At 36.9% G+C, this 13,790-nt stretch overlaps 1 protein-coding gene across 1 annotated transcript in view; it reads left to right on the plus strand.

Annotated features, from left to right (window-relative positions):
* UNC5D (unc-5 netrin receptor D) overlaps positions 1–13,790 on the plus strand; it is a 91,547-nt gene that overhangs the window by 76,599 nt on the left and 1,158 nt on the right. Inside the window, exons 13-16 of the mRNA XM_009286198.1 lie at positions 750–977; positions 4,503–4,652; positions 9,785–9,949; positions 11,925–12,103. Coding sequence (XP_009284473.1) covers positions 750–977; positions 4,503–4,652; positions 9,785–9,949; positions 11,925–12,103 — 722 coding nt within the window. The remainder of the gene's footprint in view (positions 1–749; positions 978–4,502; positions 4,653–9,784; positions 9,950–11,924; positions 12,104–13,790) is intronic.

Below are 13,790 nucleotides of genomic sequence, written 5' to 3' on the forward strand. Positions count from 1 at the left end.
TTATTGCACTGCTGCTGCTGGAACTATTTGGTTCATTGCATAGTGAGGGAAAAAACCAGTAGTTAAAACATTCATGGATACCATAACTCACTATCCTTTTCCTCCTCTAAACCACTATGTAGTTTGTTGCTCTCGTTTAAAGCATTTCAAGCTCAGCTTAGTTTTCCTACTTCAGATGCACTTAATACTCAGTCAGCTCCATCAGTGTTGGTTACAAACACCCTGGAATTAATGAGGAGCGTAACACCAGACTGTAGACTGCTCAGATACCTCATCTAATGCTGTAATGCAGAACTAAGCATGAAAGGCAAAAGAGTGGGATAGGTAGTTTTCTGATGAAGGTAAACATAACTGTAATGGATGTTCTGAAAGGAAGTCAAATACCAACTATTGTTCAAGGTTTGCTTATTGACTTTAATCTTCAAAGTAATTTCTTAACTTGATATTGGGAAAAAAAATTAGCTAGAAAGTCAAGAGCACTTGAAAAAAGATGCTAAAATTGCTTACACATCATCATTATTATTATATGCTGTACACATTGAATTCTGCACAATATATTGCCATAAATCCTACTGCTGACTCAGGGCTAAACTGGGAGTATTTACTCATATAGGTATCTTCTCCCCTTCCCTGAGGTCAGCATGAGTAAAGAGTGCACAGACTGGCTCTCAGAAGTACTTTACATTCCAGTTGAATAAAAATAAACAAATAATGTCATAACTCCTATTGTCCTGAATTTCATTTTGCAGGAAGTGATGTCTGTGGAAGAGGAAACTACTTCTTGCTACTGCCTGTTGGATCCTTATGCCTGTCACATTCTCTTAAACAGCTTTGGAACTTATGCTCTTATTGGAGAACCGATCTCTGACTGTGCCGTTCGACAGCTGAAAGTAGCGGTTTTTGGCTGCCTGTCTTGCAATTCTCTGGATTACAATCTGAGAGTATATTGTATGGATAACACACCTTGTGCATTTCAGGTAAATGGTTTCACTTTGTTAATTTGGTTTTAGTTATTTTTCCATAGAATACTAACTTTCCTTTATTCCTGGGGATAGTCCCTGTGCAACAGCAATAGTCCACAACTCAAACAAATGAGAATACTGTATTTTTTTTATGCCACAGCTGCATGACTTATTCCAAGTCCCTTAATTTCTCTGCACTGTTGTTTCACTTGTGGATTTACACTGCAAGAGCTTTAGGACAGCCAAACTCTTTTCATTTTTTGCCAGGCAGATGGAAACCCACTCTGCCCACATTCTAGAGTAACCAAAAATCTCACAGCCATGGTTAACACAGCACAAAGCTACAGCTGATAAGCAAAGAGTGTTAGGTTGGGCTCAGTGCCTTGGCTACGACATGGGCACAGGCAGCGCTTGCTTGCATCTGGAGCTGAGTGCTACTCCACTACAAGCAGAAAATGTAAGTCGTTATCGTTTGATGTATAGTATTTATCACGCTCATTACCCTTACACTGTCATTAGTCAGTTCAGGATTTCCTCTCCTTTTTACAATTTGAGCAAGAAGAAAGAGATTGCCCCACCATCTTTTTAAACAAAAATTAAATTATAATTGTGCATTTCCCCTTTAAAAAAAAAAAAAATCACAAAACAATCCCCAGGTACTGATTAAAATTAGCATGATTTTTCTACATGGAATTCCAAGACAAAACAATGAAATTCACTGGCTTTTGCAGCCTTAGTAAACTCAGAAGCTTTAACAAAATGGTTTTCTTTTGGGAACTGAAATGAAGACAGTTGTGACAGATGAATTTTTGCTTCCTTTTCCTGTCGTACAGAATAGAAACATGAATCTTAATGAAGCACGCACTAATGTCTATGTGCTTCTAATAAAAGCAAAGCCACTGAAAGGATTGTAGAAAGACTTACAAAAGCTTTGTAATTATACCCTTTATAACACTTACACAATTTGTGGGTTACCAGTATTTTCCTGGATGAGTCTGCTGAAATTCAGAGGCCCGAATTCCTTCTTAGGCATTTGTGAACACATAGAAGTAGCTTTGAGTCCTACATTCAGTTAATATAAACATGTGTTGTCTGATGCCTTTAGCGACTCTGCATCAGTTATGCCCTGCCTGTATGCATTTAGTATTGTGCAGCACGTTTATAAAAATGTACAAAAATCTTCGGAACTTTTAAAGATAGAGAAACAAACTCCCACAAAATTGTGCAACACAACTACGAAAGAGGCCCACAAGAGGGAAATGAGATTAATCTTATTCAGAGCAACTGTTTATTTTTTTCACACTCCTTCATTACAGCATGGTGCAGTCTCTTTCAGTGATTCATTCATGCTGAATTTTACCTTCAGTATATTAAACTAAAAAAACCCACAAAAGCCCCCACCCATAGCAGCCTGATTTGACTGTACCATCTTGTTTTTCAAATTACTGTCACATTCAGCAAAACGATGAAGGAGACTGACTTACTTTTTTCTTAATGCACATTAAAATAAGTAAGATTTTAAAGTTACTTGCTGCTTTTCTGTAGAAAAGTGTTAGAAGAATAATTACCAGTTTTCCACATTCACAGAAATTAGAACAGGGTGTTTGTACATAATGAGACGACTGTATATTTATGAAATTATACTTCCCTTAAAAGTATGCTGCATCAGCTTCATGCTAGTGTTGTAAATATTAAGTGGTGAACATGGGAAATACAGATTTTTTTTTTTTTTGATAAAGTATTGGAGTCAGGCTTACCAAGTTTTGTTTGACACTGTTAATCCTTTACAGTGCAGTCCTATATGGAATACAAAGTTCCTTGATTTTGTCCCGGTGTGAAAACTTACCTTAATTTTCTAACAGGTGACTTTGCCCTTCATGCAATTCCTATTGTGTTGGGAAACTCTTGGCTCTCAAAAGATAAAAGAACCAAGTCCTTTGTATTCTGTATTTTGCCATAATCCTGCTGACGCTTGTGGAATTAAGGGCCATTATGCATTATTAAAGGTAGAGCAGTATTTCTACAACTACAGTACATTTTAAAAAAACGCAACACATTCAGGGAATTTTGAAAATAGTTCTGAAATAAGCTAGTCCCTTTGCTGTTGAAAATCAAAACCTAAAGTTTCCCTTCTTATTCCTTCTTTCATATAAACCCAGCCATCAGGAGTTAAAACAAACTGAATGCCTGTAAATTGGTTTAGAATAGAAATCCATTATTATAGTTTCAGAAAGCTCTAGCAGTCATTATATTTTCAGAAGGTCACAATGATTCCAGTAGCTCTTCCAACAATAACTTTACTACTGACAAGCACTAAACCTCTTCATTGTACACAGATTTTATATAATTTATGAGGATAAAAAAGGTAATTTTGAAAGACTTCTTGCTAGCTGATTTTTAAACACTCCTGCAAGCTTTCCCTCCTCACTAGTATTTTTACTGTGACAGTACAGGAATAAACATTGCGTAAGTACAGGCAGGGGTGATTTTTTTTACTATTATGTTTTAAATTCACAGGATTATATAAAAATTTAGGTTGGAACAGACCTCTAGAGGGCTGTAGTGCAAACTCCTGCTCAAAGTCAGCCCTTCCAAGATTGCTCAGGGTCTTGGCCCAGTAATTCTGGAAATGTCCAAGAGAGGAGAAATGAAACTGAAGCGTTTTGTCTAATGTGTACGCTTGCTGTGTTTCTTTCAGTGCTCTTTAAAGTCCCCAGAGTTACTTCCTCACCAAAACTGCTATTGACTTAATCTGTAACTGAGTAGACTATTCACCAAGCATGCCTTATGTTGTCTATTGTCCTTTTAGTCTGTTAAGTAAATATCTCGCTCAGCTTTGTATGTCGAGTCTTTAAGGAATACTAGACACAACCTGTAGGAGCTTTTTATTCAAAAGCTTAATTAAAATACCAAGGGTAGTTGTGTTATTCCAGAACACAAGAGGGACTAACCTACAATGATGTCACAGTTTAAACAGTTTCCATTTTCCTCTTTGGAGGGAAATAGCTTTACCTGGAAATGGGCTGACATAGTCTTGCTTCCCTCTTCATGCTGATGTTAGGGAGTGCTCTGGGTAATGAACTGCTGGTAAACTTCTCCTTTGTAATAGTGATCTTGTGGGATGCAATAAAATAGTAACAGTCAAACATGAGTAACTTTCAGTAAAAAAGAAAACTGGCTGGCTTTGACTTGAAACCCCAAAATGTGAAGACAGCCACTACTGTGTTGCAATACCCTTAAAGATTCCTTCTCAAGTACTGCGCTCCTAGTCTGAAGGTATGTGGGTATTGATACTGAGGTAGCCAACAAGAAAATTCAGTGTCACAAGTACCATCATTACGTACATGGAAATAGAGCTGACAATGCCTAACCATCCTTTTAACTCCAGTGGTGAAATATAAATGTCAATGCCCATCATCTGGCCCTGAGAGAAATACTCCACTGCTGTACCCTGGTAATGCTGTAGGTGAACTAGGCACCTTTCATAAAGATGAATGTTCATTAGATTTGGTGTTCGTTCCTAATACTCTACCGTTGCAGGAAGTGGTTTCGGATGAAAGACTCCAAGGAGGACAATTACTGGAGGAACCAAAACTTTTGCATTTCAAAGGGAATACCTTCAGCCTTCAGATATCTGTCCTTGATATCCCTCCTTTCCTTTGGAGAATTAAACCATTTACTGCATGTCAGGTACCTGTCAATTTTATTTGTTTACATTTGCATTCAGAGGAAGTAAGAATTTTCACTGGTACAGGCATAACCCAAATAAGACAATGGTCCCTTTTATTTTTGGAAGGTGTGGTTTTAATCTCTTGAGCATGCAACAAAAATGCATTGCCTTATGATTTTGACAAACACAGATTTCATATGTAACAGAATGCTTTACATTTTTCATTTTACAAAAATGCAAGCTTGTACTTTTCCTCATTTCAATTACCTCCAACGGAAGGCCTATATTCTTGTTAAAATTTATCACTCGTGAAGATGTTTCTTGTATCTTTGTCATTCCAATTTCGATATAACTATGAATATATGGCTGAAAATGACATTTAAATGTCATGAGTTCAAATTACAGCACATATATACTAAGAATGAGAACTGAGGAAGAGCAAATTATATTTCTGTACTATATTAATTAAAGACGCTGTTGAAGACAGGAAAGTAAAAATCAAAACAAAAGAATTTCTAAGTATATTGGTTACTGGAAATTATAAGCAATGTGCTGGCACATACAGTGGACTGGTCTTTTAAAATACAGAACTTACTTAGACTATATAATCTCCCTTTTCCCAGAAGCATATAGAGAGAGAGTTATCTATCATTCAGTATTTTGGCAAAAAAATTGTTCTAAATGTATTGCCATGTTCTCCAAACTTCTCTGAAACTTAGAGCCCATTGCTGATGGGCTGATCTACATCCAGATAAATTCTTACATCATTAAGAATACAAGGATAATTTATGCTACAACTTAAGAACTGAAAGAAACCGCATCATTTTCAGCTTCATATGAAGAACTGCTTGCTTTTAAGTGTTTTGTTTAATCTACTCACTTAATTGCATTTTAAAAGACAAACCAATCAGTATTAGGATGCCCCCACTACTATATCAAATACCTATCAAAACTAGTACCTTCCTGAGCAGTAAAAAAATCATGGGAGTTTTCTCTTAATACAACAAATTGAGTTTTGCCTCACACCATACTATAAACACAGCTCTGTACTTTGATTAATTTATTGTCTCTTGATCCCTTGTCCAATCCTGGAGACTAAATCTGCATGACAGACTAAAATTCAACCTCAAAGCGCCATTTAGAAAGAGTCTGTTTTCTGAAAACTGCTTTCTAATAACTGTTCGATAGATCTGAACTAAATATATGTAGCATTATCTTATGTTGATCTCTTCTGACTGCTTTAGAAGGCAGACAAAACACCTTCCACAGGCCCATCATGCAGAATGTGTATTAGTTAAATGTCCAGTGTACAGGAGAAAAAAAATCAGGAAAGTTTTAACTGAACTTGTCTTGCCATGGTGACCGCTTAAAAACACCACCTTACCGTGGTGAAAAATGTCCTAGACTTTTCTTGCAGCAAAGCAACTTCTTTAAATAGCTCTAGTAATAGAATATAAAACTGTTCAGAGATGAACACTTTCACTCCCTTATATTGGACACAGTAGAAATTACTGTTCATATTGTTTGCTAAGACTGTTGCAGAAAGGCATTGCAACTACAGAAGGAGGAACAGACCCTAAGAACCCAAATAACACTGTGGTATGATAAATTAGAAAAATGGCCTGCAGAAAACACCACTTACTGTGCTGTCTGCAAACAACTTTGCTGATGACCAGAGTAAGAGGTTTTACTACTCTAGCCTCCATGTTTCTTTGTAGTTAAGAATTCAGGGAGGATTATTTCTGCCTGATAATTTCTGTAAAGTTGTTATTTCTTTGGGGCATTACTTCCTTTGCTGGTTGTGAGTCTCTGGTGCATGCAAAGTTCTGAGAGTGACTCAGAGGCCTCAAAATACTTTGTGTGCGGTTCAGCACTTTTCTTAATGCTGTGTACAACTTCTATGAATAAATATATTGCTTATGGTATATTAAACTCAGGTATTTTTGTTCTCTGTTGGCAAGTAATAGCCTAGAGTTTCCAGTCAAAACTGAACTGCAGGGTGCTGTTAAAACAAGACATGATAGCCAATGCAAATTTCTCTATACTAATCTTCACGCGTTGCAAGGACCTCACTTTGCTGAATCTAATGCAAGTCACACAGTCCAAAATAGCTATTAAATTTATTGCTGCAAGATAAAAACAAAAAATAAAAAGTCGGATGAGGGAGTCATAACCCACAGAAGAATGCTTAAGTGCTGTGCTTGCTTTAATGGCAGACCTGCTGAAGATTTTGATCATAGCAGGCGCATTACCCATTCTCTCAGCAGCCACTCAGTTAGAAAGAAGCATGTGCAAAAAACCTCTGCTGACAGAATGGTCTGACACACTGCTGATACTGAAGCCAAATAAATATTTACATTTTATAATTGAGTATAGTTTGGGTGACTTGGACAGCTGAGAAATACAATAATTGTTTCTAACAGAAACTGCAGAACAACTTATATTGGCTTTGTATTTCCCCCTCAGTGAAATGTTTTGTGAAATGTCCCAACTCTGTTGACAGCTCTGATTTGGTTCCAGCCTCTTTCTTTATATATGAAAGAATCTGTTTCTTCAAGTGGAGTTTCTTCCAGTGTTTACTTGTTTTCTCTCCTACGTACCTCACTTTAAAAACAAGCTGGCTGTTGTGGTTGTCAAGATCAACTGAAAAGAGCCTGTTCCATAATTGTCTGTTTGGTCCACCAAACGAAACCATTATCAGATAGTATGATGAGGAAAGATTTATGTTAATGATTTCTCAGATAGATAAGTAAAGATCCTGCTTCAAGGCTTGAACAGATGAATAAATCATCATGTAAAACTGTGGCATAAAAGCAGTTAATGGCAGGTGGTAGAGTTTCTCTAGACTATGCTAAGTGCATTTGTTTGTCCTGGCCACCCTGCAGGAGAGATGCTGAGTGCTTGTTCACCATGTTCACAAGTAACTAGGGGGAACCCTCAAAAAACTGCTTGGGTGTTAGAGCAGGAAGAGGCTGTGACAAGCATGTTAAGAAGTCAGACAGGCACCTTTGGGGCTTAAGAGCAGCTGTCTTCCTAGCATCTTGTGTCTCTTGCAGGATCCAGTGTCTGTCTGTAGCTATGAGATGATTTACATTCCCTCTGTCTGCTAGGAACTTAATTATAAAGGGAGAATAAAACTGAAAGCATTTCTGGAATGCTTTAAACACTTATCGTTCCACCATGCTTTGCCCCCCCCCATTATGTTTCACATAATTCTTTTCAGCTGAGTGATTCTTCCACTCTGAATGAAAGCAGAGATGATTACTCTGGAAAAATCTAATTACAGTTGCTCCACTTCTAATATTTTGCTAATGTTTTCTTTATCGCTGTTGGTATCTTGCTACTGCTACCAACTCAGGACCTAAATGCAGAGCTTGTCATTATCACTTAGTGCATCATTACAGATAGCCTGAGACACTCTTAAGAAGCAGTAAACTGCGTATCAGCTATGAGTACAACGATGTTCTCCTTAGTTTTAGTCTTGACTGTACTTCAAAGTATAGGGTGAGGCTGATCTTTGAAGCTGTACATTCTCAGATTACCAGCGCATAGCTAATTTCTTCAGGGACATAGAAAAGATCGCAACCTAAGTCCAATAAAAATTGCTTATAGGAAGGCAAGAATGAAGAAATGCGTGTTTTCTGAGCTGTAATCTTTCAGGTGAGCTTCCATATATAAACTGATCATAAGAGTTAAATGCATGGTTTACTTGATTTAAACAGCTAATTATGACAAGCGACTAGTTGGTACGTCACCCAGTTATAACTATCAGTAGTAAATACTGAAGGAATTATAGCTGCCTATAGGCAGCACATTTTATGTCCTTGTCGGTGTCACTTATTAACCCTTTATAAAGCTCTGAAAAATGCAAGCAGAATGCATGCCCAGATTAAATTTGCATATAGTAATTACTGTATTTTCTTTGAAGGATCAGCTTCACATGCCATTCAAGTCAATTCTAAAATTTAAAAATAGTACCTGAAAAAGGGACAGAATAATCTGAAAATTCATAATTCTCCTCTAGAAAAACTAATGTAAAAATCTTTAAACTAGTTTTCTCGTGTTGGAATAATTGCTCATTGAAGCTGTTTAATGCTGTCCTATAATTATATGGATGAATGCTAAGATACAATAGAACAAAATATTAATATCAGTCTTTTCTTCCCTTTTACATTATTCTCCAGGTTGCCGATTCTACAGTATTTTCCAATATTTTGAAATTAATAAAGAACATATTTGGTTTAATTGTTTTTAGTATTTACATGCCTTCACGGCTACAATGTAGAACACCATAGTGGGTTTATAGCTGATGTTAGTTTGAAAATGGGGAAAAAAAACCCCAAACATGTTCTGAAAGCATAAAGAGAGGAGACCAGTAACAGAACTTTGGTATTTAGAAAGTAATCATAAAACAGAAGTTAGCTGCCCCCTATGTACTTCTCCTGTCTATTTCCATACGTTTTTAGGAACTCAAAGCAACCAGAGATGCCAGAAATCTCTGATGATTTAATTGCTGCAGTTGTCTATATAGCATTTGATGAGGGCATTCATCCCATAAACTGTCCCTGGCTGAAGTAGAGGAGTCACTGAAAGTAGTCACAGAATATAACAGGATGAAACTAAGAAGTAAAACTGAGACTGACCAATGATGTGCAGTGGGCTGCACGTGACTACCCAGGCAGGTGGGTGTTTTTAAATTTGGATGGACCATAAATATAGAAAATATGCTGTCATGCTCTATGCTGCATTAACTTACAGAGGAAGTACAGTTCTTGATGGGAAGTTCCTTTTTTTGGATTCTGTAGTACAAGGTGATGGCAAGGAGACACAGATTAGAGTAAGAGTTCTGATCCCTGCCTAGGAGGAGTAAGTGAAGTGCATCTTTCCTAAGTTTCATTTCAGATGGGAGTCTCTCATCATTTGTGTCACTGAATGAAATCTAAGCTTTCACTAAATGTAAAATCTTAGTATTTATCAATTGAATCGTCATTTAGTAGTTTTGTCCTAGTCTGAGTTTGCAGGGACATTAGTAAGAAAGCAGTTGCAGAGAAAAATAATGGATTTTTTTTCCCCTATTTTGTGACTGTCACAACTTCTCTCTCTCTTCCTCACGCCTGCCTCCCCGTTCTTGTGGGAAACGTTTCTCTCATAGGAAGTCCCATTCTCTCGCGTGTGGTGCAGCAGCCAGAAGCCACTGCACTGTGCCTTTTCACTGGAGCGCTACACTCCTGCGACTACACAGCTGTCCTGCAAGATCTGTGTCCGACAAGTCAAGGGTCATGAGCAAATCCTACAGATCCAGACATCCATTCTAGAGGTGAAGTGTTCTCCCTCCTTTTTGCTTTGTTAGGTTGCTGTGTAGTATGAGACATGATCCCTCCCCATTTTTGTCCTTTCTAACTCTGTGTAGTTTCTTATGCCCTGTTCAAAACCGTAACAAGTATATAAAGCCTTACAGATTCCTTTTCCAGCAGAAATCAAAGTACAGAGATTCTACAACACTAAAAATAATTTATATTTGAGTTGGTGGCAATAGTTTTCTTGCAAAAAGTTTTTGAATAGCTTGCAGAGCACCGAGAGTTGAAAATAGATGGATTGCTGTATGCTGTTAGGCCACTGGCTATTCGCTTATTAGAGCATTTTTGTGTACACAGAATGTCTTGCAAGGATTGTAACTTTGCTCACAGGTGAAAGAAATCAAACAGGTAGTCAAGCAACCTGGTGATGTGTCCTTCAGCAATGAAAACATTGGCTGCTTTTTTTAGATTATTGCGCATCTTTGTTGATTAATCCAGATTAATACTTCTGGATTAACGATATATGCCCTTTGCTAAATACACTATGCAGAGAATGCAACAACTAAGTAAGAAAACCACAAACAACATTCTGTATAAAAACATCCTCAGAATCCGGCCAAGCGTTTTTCCAGTTCTTTGTTGTTATTTCATAAAAAAGGTCTGTCATTCTCTATATACCTCAATACAATGTTGCTGCTGCCTTTTTTTTGGTCTCTTTTTTCAAAGGGACCTATCTGTCCGCAAGTCCCTAGAGCATGTTACAATTCTGTCTTCAAATGGATTTGCTAGTATGGAAGGGCTTTCTCATGCCTATCTCAAAAAGTGATTGAAGAGTGAGGATAATTTAACTGTAAAATAAATATATAAAAACCAACTGAATACTTGAATTGCTCATTGCTTTACAATTCCCTGAACTAACCAGGTAGCAGTAGCTTATCTCACATGTGCAGGGTATGAAAATCTACTATTGTTCTGCATATTTAATTGAAACAGTCAGACCATGCGATATACCTACAGCACTGCTATTCTTTGCATGGAGTAGCAGTAGCTTATCTCACATGTGCAGGGTATGAAAATCTACTATTGTTCTGCGTATTTAATTGAAACAGTCAGACCATGCGATATATCTACAGCACTGCTATTACTTTGCATGGATGACTTTTGGGATGTGTCATAAATGTTATATGAAGAGACTATAGCATCATTGTTATTTAATATTTATGATGCATTGCACTGAAATGAATAATGCATGGAAATGTGACTCTTATTACACATGACTGGTATAATTTCATAGGAAAAGAATGGGCCAGATCCACAAAAGGACCTGGATTCCAAAGAGATTTTTAACATGGAAGAACTGAGGTACTTACAGAATTCAGGTGTTTTTAAAAAAAAATCACAAACGAGGGATTTATGTGTCCATATTTTAGGCTTAAGCAATTAAAGATTTAGAAACCCATATGCTTTTGTGGCATTCCATCTACCAATCACTGCTCTATTGGACTTCATCTGTAACACAAAAATAAACAAGAAGAGGAACCTTGTAGAAGGAAAATGACACTATTTTAAATGTTTTTATACATAGGTACTTGTGATGTTCTAGAAGTTCCTTCACAAATCAGAAAAATACCTCTTAGCTATTTAATTTTCTGTTGTCAATTCTACAAACTACTCAGGCTCAGGTTTGATTCTTTCTTCCTCCAAAAGCAGACTTGATACATCAATAGGTATACGTAGGCAGGCTCACTGCAGGCAGATCCCTGCATAACAAGGCAGCAAAAAGTGTACAGAACTGTCTGCACTTACAGCTATTCTCATTCTGAAGAGGCTATGCAGAAATCCTGTCTCAGTTCCCCATTTCTAAACAGAGTGGAGTGTTATGATAGGACTCTTGGTGTTACTCTGTTACTATGCTAAAGAGAGCCACTTCCAGAGCCCAGGCAGACAGAAAGCCTGATGCCCTAACTAAATGCTTTGCTTTTATATTCTGTGTAGAATGAAAGAGAAACCATCGCTTTCTTTGCACATGATGACAGCAACTTCCCTGCACAGATGGGTCCAAAAGCATTCAAAATCCCCTACTCTATTAGACAACGCATCTGTGCAACATTTGACACACCCAATGCCAAAGGCAAAGACTGGGAGATGTTAGCACAAAAAACCTGCATTAACAGGTAATGGAAGGCAATTTTGAAAGGTGAACATTTACATATGCAATGGCAATAACTTGCTGCTCTTATGGGTTTATTTGTTTGTTTGCTGGTGTTAAAGATGTGTGCATAGCAATTAACATACTTACTCTCAAGGATAAGCTGTCGTTTGTACATTCTTTTATATACGAGTAGCTGCTGAAAACAGGAAGCGCTCTCTCCTCTGAATAAACCCGTGTGCCCTGTCCTACCTGATGGTTGCTTCTAAGGTCAGTTTCTTTGTTCTGGACTTGACCTGTTCTTTGTACACCCACAAGAGTGGGGTCTTGGTAAAGTATGTAACACCGTGGAAGGATTTTGGCACTGTTGTGTACTACAAAAGCCATGGTTTAAAGGACTTAGGAGGTTGCGTGTTCTCTCAAAAAAAAATTGGATGGCCTGTTGCCTTGGCTTCTATCTACGTATTTTGTATTCCAAAATGAATTATACACTTTGCAGATTTTTTTTTTTTTTAAGGAAAAGGCATATTTAAAAAAGAAAGTCATGATCTACTGTTAGGAGTAATAATATTATGATTATTAAAACTGAAAGATGCAGTAAAAACTAATTTATTCGTATTTTTTTTCCAAAATGAATTATACACTTTGCAAATTTTTTTTTTTTTTTAAGGAAAAGGCATTAAAAAAGAAAGTCATGATCTACTGTTAGGAGTAATAATATTATGATTATTAAAACTGAAAGATGCAGTAAAAACTAATTTACTACTTATTTTGCTTTTTCCTCTTGGCTAAATTAAATTGGTAGAGACAGTTCACTCACAGAAATATTTTCTGATTGTCACAAACACCATAAATACATTCCCAAGAGGGTAGAGGAATTTAAAAAAGAAAGTCATGATCTACTGTTAGGAGTAATAATATTATGATTATTAAAACTGAAAGATGCAGTAAAAACTAATTTACTACTTATTTTGCTTTTTCCTCTTGGCTAAATTAAATTGGTAGAGACAGTTCACTCACAGAAATATTTTCTGATTGTCACAAACACCATAAATACATTCCCAAGAGGGTAGAGGAATACTTAAATCAAGCAAAATAAATTTTCATTGACTTCTTGCTTTGCATGGCAATCTCAATAAACCACATCTGAACCAAAGAAAAAAGTAATCTATAGTGAGAGAGTCAGAAAATTCTGCTTTACTTATCAGTGTTTGCTGCCTATTGTCAGGCACTTTAATCTCCCCTGGGTTCTGTTCTTCATGTGTAGAGGAAGCTGGAGGAGATGTCTTCTTTCTCAGGAAACAGAGACAGTGTACTAAGGAGATTACACTGACTTGCGTAAGACTAAATTTATGATAGCCCTTTAACTTTTGATTCTGTGTTGGAGATACCTGGTAGGGTCTTTGCAATATCTATTTTTATAAAATCAAATTCGTAGATAGAAAAAGGAAGGTTTTGAGCAGTTTAAACAAACCAAAATGTAGTTATAAAACCAGATGGTAGAGCATAAATACTTGACTTCATAGATTTCCACGTATCTGCTGTACATCATAATCCACTAGTGACATCATAGTATTTCCCCCATCTATTTCAAAATACAGGCCACTGCCATCCTAGCAGTTCTGTTGAAGTCAAGGTATTACTTGACAAGAGTAACAGCCTGGCTTTAGCTCCTCAGTTGGGACAGTAATCTGTTCTTTCAATGCACTGAA

The sequence above is a fragment of the Aptenodytes forsteri genome, unplaced genomic scaffold, assembly GCF_000699145.1.
Source record: "Aptenodytes forsteri isolate BGI_AS27 unplaced genomic scaffold, ASM69914v1 Scaffold168, whole genome shotgun sequence".
NCBI classification, from domain to species: Eukaryota; Metazoa; Chordata; class Aves; order Sphenisciformes; family Spheniscidae; genus Aptenodytes; species Aptenodytes forsteri.